At 40.1% G+C, this 9,457-nt stretch overlaps 1 protein-coding gene across 1 annotated transcript in view; it reads left to right on the top strand.

Moving 5' to 3' along the window:
- LOC109842478 (fumarylacetoacetase-like) overlaps positions 682 to 9,457 on the top strand; it is a 33,219-nt gene continuing 24,443 nt past the window's right edge. Inside the window, exons 1-4 of the mRNA XM_020411350.1 lie at positions 682 to 961; positions 5,652 to 5,730; positions 6,172 to 6,230; positions 6,311 to 6,444. Coding sequence (XP_020266939.1) covers positions 734 to 961; positions 5,652 to 5,730; positions 6,172 to 6,230; positions 6,311 to 6,444 — 500 coding nt within the window. The 5' untranslated portion in view covers positions 682 to 733. The remainder of the gene's footprint in view (positions 962 to 5,651; positions 5,731 to 6,171; positions 6,231 to 6,310; positions 6,445 to 9,457) is intronic.

Consider the following 9,457-nt stretch of genomic DNA (forward strand, 5'->3'; position numbering starts at 1 on the left):
ATTCCTTGGGGATTTGATTTGGGTTAGCATAAAGCTTAATGGGTTTAACTTAATCTTAATTCCACGAAAGTAGGTTAATTGAGATTAATTAGGCACGATCTTTAGACCTTGAGAGAGGCTTTAGATTAATTTAGGCTAATTCACCCTTTCTAGATTAAATCAACACCAAGAATTGAAATAATTCATCATTGAACACCTAAGTTGTGGTGATAACCCAATCCTAGTCCTTCATTATATTGAATTCCATCCGATTAGTTGTTTATTTTATTTCTTTTATTAAATCTCTTCTAATTTACTCATTAGTTTAGCTAGTCTAATAACGTAAAATTTGGTAATTAACCCTAGTCCCTGTGGGATCGACCTTGATAGCTACAACGAGTCTGTGCGCTTGCAGATTTTCCCTATCAGGCAGTTTCGATTTTTTTGTAAAATACCATCTGCTTTTAGTATAAAGCTGACGTGGAGGGGGCTTAAAACATTAAAGCCCATTTTTTGGGGCTATTCCACATGGGGCAAAGTACAGGGGGGCTAGTCACACGAAGTTCCCACTTTTGGGGCCTGGACACATTTTTCCCAATTTTTTAACGTTCAGGAAGTTTTATACAAAACACTCAAAAGTCCAAGGGGTTTTGTGAAAGTTATCCATCTTTTAAATGCTCGCCATTTATCCGTCGCTCTTATATTATTTTCTCCCAATTTTCCCTCTCTCCCTCTCTCTTTGCAAGAAAAAGCCATGGCGTTGAAATCGTTCGTCGAGGTTTCAGCCGACTCCCATTTCCCATTGGAGAACCTCCCCTTTGGAGTTTTCCGACCGAAGCCTGCGGCCTCCACGGCCGCCGCCGATCCTCTGCCGCCTCGGCCCGGCGTTGCGATCGGAGATTTCGTCCTCGATCTCTCGGCCGTCGCTTCTGCTGGTCTCTTCGACGGTCCAATCCTCAAGAACTCTCAATGCTTCTTCCAGGTTTAATTTTGACCTTTTCTCCCTCTTAACTTTGTAGAAAAAAAAAATTCATTTCTTTTTTCTCTTTTTTCTAAGAAGAGTTCGAAAGTTCAGTTCTCAAAACTATAGTGTTGTTGTACTTTCCGATCAGGATATTAGCAAAATCGATTTATGAAAAAATCACAGCATAGTAACCCTGGAGCTCACTTTGTTGCCAAAAGTTGATGGGTTTTTTCTTCTTCTGATATTGGTTCACAATAGTTTTCTTTTTCTTTTTTAAACTGTGGATTTTTGTTAAAAGCACTCACTTATGCCTCTTAAACCAAAAATAATCAATGGCAGCTATTTGTATGAATACAATATTACATGTATCCTTGAAACCTTTAATCCTAAATTAAGCCAACTCCACCTCTGCCACCACCGCTGCTGTTGGCAGCATGCGGAGCCCCGTTTTCTGCGGTTGAATATAATAGAAATCACGCTGAAGACCTAAAGATGACCAGTTCCAGATGCGAACCCATCCGCTGTTGGTATCACCCAACGCTCTGATACCACTGTTGGTATTAGAGCTGAATTTTAATTAGATCAGACTTGTCTTTGAGAAAGGTACGATGTTTGCGGCATGGAGATGGAAAGTTCTTCGGTGATGAAGTTGAGATTGAAAAATTCGATGGTAAGAAGGTTTTTGGACTTTTGCAGAAAAGGATGGAGGTGGTCTTGCTACAATATGACCTATACTATGCTTTGCTAGGGGTGGACAATGAGCTGGATCGAGAACATGGTAAGTGACGTGTGGAACAAGACGGATTGGATGGCGCATAGTACAATCTTACTTGCTCTATCTTATGAAGTGGGGCACCACGTAATTGAGGAGAAGACTGCGGTTAGTATGCGGAAGAAACTCGAAGAGTTGTACATGACCAAGAACGCATCCATCAACTTGTACTAGAAGCAGCAGTTGTATGGACTGTGGATGAAGGTACGATAATGTTGAAGCATTTGAGCACCTTCAATAGGATCATGACCGAGTTAGCAGTGATGGGGTCAAAATTTGAGGAGAAAGTGATAATCTTGTTAAGTTCTCTTCTAGTGAGTTACCAATATTTGAAGACATCACTAACTATAAGCAAGACGACAATCAACTTGGACGAGGGTAAAGCGATGTTCCTCATGTATGATTTTTAGCAGCGATAGAGTGTTAGTGATGATGTAGATTCTGATGTCAGGTTGATAGCAGACGTGTAAGGGAATAGATCTTCAAATGGGACAAGTTTGCGGACTAAGCGGTGCTTCTTTTGCCAAGAGAAGAGTCACTTGAAGAAACACTGTTTCAAATGGTAAGAATGGTTGAAGGGGCAAAAGATGGGGGATCGGGTAGCCCAAACTTCGTATGCAGTGGATATTATGGCAAATCAACTAGATGACGCATTAACTGTTTTGGAGGAAGAAAGTCAGCGGGTTGATGTGTTAATAGTTTCAGGAACAACACTTCTGATATTGGAGTCTAGAATATTTGTTCATATATGTTCCTAATTAAGATTGTTTCACTTCATGGTGCAAGGAGTCAAGGAGACTATCTACACAATGGATGGCATGAGATGTGACATCCCGGGTGTAGGAGCACTCACGGTGACGGGAAGAAGGGAAGCATGGTCGCCTTAGAGAATGCTTGGTTAATCTTGAAGGGCGAGGAAGATTCTGATATCTATTGGGGTACTTGGCTCTATGGGCTACCGAACCCAATTGTACGGAGGAGTCATCATAGTATACCACCATAGAAATCCCGTCCTAGTTAAGAAGAAGTGTGGAAATAGTTTGTATCGGGTGTTTGATTGAACTGGTGTTCAATGTGGAGCTTTGTATCGGGTGTTTGATTGAACTAGTGTTCAATGTGAAGCTTCGTCTTTGAAAGGGTGTATGACCATATGGAGGAGAAGTTAGTAACAAACCTAGATTCTGAGGGAGAGCCAAAATGAGAGTTTGACTCTAGGTGAAGGAGTCAAGAAAAAGTCTGCAACAAGTCGATAGTTGGGCTTAGAGTGTGCAGCGATGAAGGTTGACGTCAAGCTATCGGAAGGCTTGACATCAATGCGCGATGACGATCACTTCAGTGCCCTTTGGGAGAGGGGGATTAAGGTGATTTCTCGAAGGTTTTTGTTCTCTACAGTTGTACAAGTTTGTAGTAAAATGTTATAAGGAAGGATCGACGTTTCCGAAGGTGACCTCATATAAGCCTAAATTGGAGATTGTTAGGAATAGTCTTGTTTTTAGCCCATAAGACAATAACAAAAGAAGATAGATGAAGAGGTGTCCGAACAACGATAAAGCGACAAAAGAGGCACGTACAGGCAGAGACTGCCGATGGCCACCGCCTATGCCCGGGGTCCAGAGCGGAGACCGCTGATGGTCCATAGGCAAAACTAGGTCACAACCCAGTTCGGGTCTGTTTTGAATTGGTATTTTTTGGGAATTCTTTTGTATTTAGGCTTTACTATATAATTATGATTGTTCCAAAGGTCTAGGATGAAAAGGTAAGCCAAGGAAAGCTGCATATTGTGTGAGAGAATTAGAGAGAATCTATGAGGAGATATCTAGAGTTTGTGGGAGATCTTTTGGTGATATTGAGAGGGTTTTTTGCGGGTTCTTCATCAAGAATGTAAGAATAGATTATCTTATAATCTCTAGAGTAAAAGAAGACTCAATTCTTTCCTCGTGGACATAGACGCGTCACGCTTGCCAAACCACATAAATCCCATGTCTTTGTCTCTTGATCTATTTTCTATGTTATATTGCTATTTTCTTTCATTTGAACATATTTTCTAGATGCTTCTTCATTGCTTGATGGCAGACTGGTCTATAAAGAAGGAGATCTAATTAGGTGTTTCGATGACACTTCTGTAGACTACGCTTTCACATTGAACATCGGTTGGTACGCAACGATCGGTTCGGATTGCAAGTGGCGTGCATCAACATGCGCGACTCTGCTAATGGGAATCATCAATTGGAAATCCTTCAAAGATCATGACGTAGCACGATGTATCAAATTCTAGAAAAAATGATTAAACAAACTAATATGCAGAGCCAATGCAAACTCACACTAAAATTATAGCGGAAAATAACTTTAAATATCAAACTATGATAAACTAACAACTAATAGTAATAAATGATGCAAAAACTACAGCAAATAAGGAATACGTTCGCGATAAACCTGAGGCGTGAAACGTTGAGCACAGTCCACAAATTCTAATTGAGTACTCAACGTTTAAGTTGAATTCATATTAGCTAGATCCTGCAAAAGAGTATCAAAATAAAAGGGTCAGTTCAATATAATAATAATAATGTAACAGTTTTAATTAGTCGTAATATAAGCAATCTGATTAAATGGGAATAAGGGTTTGGATCTGAGTTTTGTAGTTCTTTGTCATTGTAAAATTCTGTAGGGATCAGATTTGTGAAGGAGAGGTTGTAACGTCGAGAACACTTGATATTGTTCACAAATACTGTTCACCTGATAGTTCCGACGCTTCTCCGTCCCGCATCATTGAGGCTTTGTAGGTTCAGATCTGAAAGAATAAGCTTAAAAGACATAATTGGAATCACTCTAGAAATCTTTTTGATCAATAATTCTCATTCAAAATTTACTGACGATTACATAAAAGTTCCTCCTTTTTATGGAGATTCAAATAAACAAAAGATAACTTAAATCTTATCTAAAAACATGTAAATGCTTATTTCTAAACAAATCAAATAAAAACAATCTCAATTCTATTAATAACTTTATTCTTATCCTAATAATAACCAAGTAAAATCTGAATTATCTCAAACCGAATAAAATTTGATGATATCTTAATGATATCTATGATGCAAGTCCCTCTAGAATAGAATCGGGTGTATTGATCCCTATTTGGTGAGATATAACGATTTGATGGTGTTACGTGAGGTGACGGAGGGAGGTGGTTTTGGGCCCATCAGTGGGTGGCGGGAACAGAGTGATCGAATGAAGAAGAAGAGGGTATTTTGGGAATGTAATGACTTTTAAATGTACATACATTGGCATACATACACAATTTGGGTTTAAAATAATTGTTTAAAGTATTTTGGGTTTTAAGAGGGAATATGAAAGTGGGTAGGTTTAAAAATAAATCACAGTGAACACTTGGGTTTTAAAACAAATACAAAAACCATTTTAGAATAACTTCCCGAAACATATATTTTAAACAACTCCCCAATGCCTTAAATTACAGGTTATAAGCTGCTAGCTTACCTCCAAATTTCATGTATTTTACCCATTATACTCTCATCTCTATTAGATGTGCTAATAAATTTTATAGTGTGGAGATAACTTAAGTAGTCTGGTGAGCTTACCTAAAATATGTGCTTTGGGAACTTATTTTAAAGTATGTTAGATTTGAGGGACCAATACCAAAAACTAACCAAATTTGATTTATTGATTGCTAGTTTATCGCTTTGGGAGTTCAAGAGCTTTTACAAGTCAAAGGGAAGTGATGTGTAAACAAGACAGTTAAATACAAGCAATGTGTTAACAATTCCTAACAAAAATTGTCTTTTTTTAAAGAGAATTGACACGCCCCAAAATCAAAATAATGCTCAATATTAACAATCTCTGCTTGTTGTTTTAGTATGTTCCAAGTACATCCGACAGAATTGTTCATTAACTGAGTGATATGCGATATGCATATTGTACATTCAGACTTCTCTTAACATGTTCGTGGAGATGGGACGTCCGGCGTGGAGGGAGGCACGAACCACCATCCAGAAGCTTCTATCAGGTTTGTCGTGTTTTACCATCATTACTCATCCTAGGGAGTTATATTATTTTAATTTAGTGGTTAACTGAAATGCAGTAGTGATTTGCTTATAGTACATGTCATATACTAACATGTTGAAAATTGCAGTTTTCTTCGTGTCTGTTACACTTTGGTTTGCTATAGTACTGCTACCTTACATGCCATTGCTTGCTTATATTATGATACTGAAACCTGTCACATGCATAAAGATACCCAGCCTATTGATTTACTTGATTGATTGCAACATACTATGAGGTGATAGCTAAGCTCTATTTGTGTTGTACGACTAACCTTATTTATCATGTTTGTATATCTAAAAGTATGCTATTTGATTAATTCTGTATTTTGTATCTCAAATGTCTATGCAAAAGCTTTGCTGTTAGTTAAGGCTAATTTTAATAAAACAGATGAACCTTATTGCAGCTGATGAGCCAACTTTACGCGACAATGATAGTTTAAGGGACGAAGCCCTTCTTCCAATGGTAAGTGATTTCTCCAGCCAAGGTCAGTTACTATACCTGAAATTTACTCAATATTAATAATATGATTATTGACCCAACAGATTGAAGTACAAATGCTGCTACCTACTGTAATTGGGGATTACACTGATTTCTTTTCTTGCTTGCACCACCACAAGAACTGTCTGACTATTTTTGGGGAAATGGAAAATGGAATTCCACCGAACTGGGAGAACTGGTAATTTCTCGTCATAAAAATGACTTGGGTCTGTGTAATGCCTCAGGAAAAAAAAATCCAATCTCCTTTTCATGTCTCCAGTAATAGTCATGGCATTAGTTTAAGTGTTATGTACTGCTAGATGTTATCTGTAGAGCTTAAGCTTATTACTGACCAGTTTTCTTGTGTATTTTAGTAAAATTATTTCTGCCGGTATCAGGACTATTACCTCTTAAACGCTAAATTTAGAGCCCTAGAAATATTTTGCCTTTCTCCATTAGAAGGATAGTGCTAAATATGTCATAGTTTATCATGAGAAAGTAGATTTACATGCTAATAGAGTATATTTTAGAGGTACATGCTGATTTCAAGATATAAATTCCAACTTATATTTATTGTGTTGTGCGCAGCGGAAATTTCGGCAGAGTTTCTGGTGCACAATAATAGAGAAAGATCGATAAGAATTCCCGTCTCACCAAGGAAACAAGAATCTGAAGCGGATATCTCAACCAAGTGAGATATCGTCTCTTCCACTGAAGCGGATATCTCAACCAAGTGAGATATCGGCTCTTCCTCTCATCAGTTCTAGGACTGACCTGTCGAGGGATCCTAAAACCATTACAATGGCCACAAACTCAAACAATCAATTTTTACGTGGTTCGGCAAACTGCCTACGTCCACGGGGCAAGAAGGGGGAGACTACTATTAGAGGAGATAATACAACTAGAGTTTATAATCACTCAATCTAAACCCTCACACAATTATCTCTCTCAAAATCAGCACAAGAAACTGCACAAAACTCTCTCAAAAGGCCGCTTGAGAACCTTCTGTGTTTCACCTTACGCAGCCGCCAAAATCTCACACAGCCGCTCAAAAAAACCTCTGTGTTCTCTCTCTGCCTGCGCCCTTCCTTTTTGTACCTCTGCCTGTGCCGCACAAATTTTCTCCAGCACCCCCCCTCAATCTTGCACTCGGAAACCCTAGGAACACTAGGGTATTTATATTGTACAATGGTCTTTCGGGTGGGCCTGCGATTTATCCGATGGACTAACCACTTCTTTTGTTCACAGCTATTATCACTTCACGCGTTTACACAAACTTCTTCACGTGTCCTTCTTCTCTTGTGGCCCCCACTAACAATTCTCCACCTCGGTGAAGTTTTCCCAAAACTGAGCCGACACCGACCAAACCAAATGTCTCACTTGTTGTGTCCAGTACACCGTGAAACAATTCACGACAACAGACGCAATCCATAACAAGTCGAGAACCCAAATGAGAATGCAAACACTCTCCAAATGTCAGTATCAACTCACCAAATCGATCTCACCCCATCAAAATCCAACCCGGCTGCATCTGAAAGACTGCCTACGTATCCTCTTGCCCAAGGAATCAAGCCGAAAGCCCTCAACCAATAGAAGAGTTCGCAACCCTTCTCCAATATCATCTACTCTGCGGCTGATAGCACCTCCAATGGCCTCAAACACCTCCACCTGAGGTGAACCAATGGTCATATTCAAACTGCATCTATCAGCTGCACTCGAGTCAAAACCCAACTCATCATCTGCATCCGAATCCAAATGATTTCCACGCTGTGTCACCTCAGCTGGAATCCCAACCAATGCAGAATGACCTGGAGTATGTGGGAAAATCCCCACCCAATATAGAGTAGCATCAATCTCCACCCGCTGCGATGCAATACCTCTAAGGTCTGTCTAAAACTCTCCACCTGCTGAGAGTCAATTGGCTTACTCATCGAAGCCTCAACTAAAGTGACACTACCAGACCTATCTTCCAATGGAGTTTTACCTCCAATCACAGCAGTTGACAACTCTTTAATAGGATGACCCAAATATGTCGAAGCCTCTGTCCAGAAACTCTTCTGCAAACCATTACTAGACCACAAACACTGATCCTCCTCCAGCAAGGCACGGTTCTCCAAATTTATCACCCTATCTAGTTGCCCCAAGATTTCCTTTCCAACGAAGTGTCTCGAAATGCCGTGAGCTCGGCTCCAATACAGAAACAGGTCCATCTTGTACCTCCCATCAAAATTAGAATAAAGTACATTCACCTTTCTGTCCATCTTACACTTCTTCAAACTGTTAGAGACTACTAGGACTTTATCCATCGGGGATTTGGTTGCAACCCAAACACGCCTAGAACAGTCACCAACAAAGAAAATCAAACTTCTATTACCTCCCAATGATGTCCCCTTGGAAGGCCCCCAAACATCCACGTGAACTCCTCCAGAACGACCCTTAGCACGGTGAATAGAGGTGCCACACTTCACCTCGGTCTTCTTGCTCACATCAACATGTTCACTGGACTTCAAACTGCAGGTCTTTGCACCCTCTTTCAATCTATGCGAGGAATCAATACTGGAATGGCCAAGCCCCAAATGCCGCAGTCTAGTCGAATCAACAGAAGTCGTCAGTTCTCCACCTGCCACTATACCTCCAGTCAAGTAATACAGGTTATTCCTCCTGACGCCCTTCATCACAATACGAGAGTCTCTCGCAATCTCGAGAACCATGTCCTCAACACGAACCTTCAGACCCTCTCCAACCAAAGCTCCAATCGAGATCAAGTTCTTCCTCAAAGAAGGAACATATCTCACATCGTTTAACTCTCTAACAGTCCCGTCAAACATCTTTATGCGAATTCTTCCTATCCCAAGGATCTGGCATGCACGGTTATCAGCCATGTACACCACACCACTATCCACCAGCTTCTCAAAACTGGAGAACCATTCCCTTCTAGGGCACACATGATAGGTCGCACCACTATCCAACATCCATTCAGATTCCTCCGAATAGCTATCTGTAGGACTGATAGAAAGCGAATAAATAGAAGAGTCAGAATTATTACCATCCGATACGATGTTTGCTTCTGATGATGGTTGCTTCCCTTTTCCCTTCTGCTTATTCTTCATCCATTCGTCGAGCTTTGGGCAGTCTTTCTTCCAATGACCAGTCTCCTTGCACCAAGCACACTGATCTTTTCCTACTCTAGACTGTGACTTCTAATTCTTTCG

The sequence above is a fragment of the Asparagus officinalis genome, chromosome 5, assembly GCF_001876935.1.
Source record: "Asparagus officinalis chromosome 5, Aspof.V1, whole genome shotgun sequence".
Taxonomy (NCBI): domain Eukaryota; kingdom Viridiplantae; phylum Streptophyta; class Magnoliopsida; order Asparagales; family Asparagaceae; genus Asparagus; species Asparagus officinalis.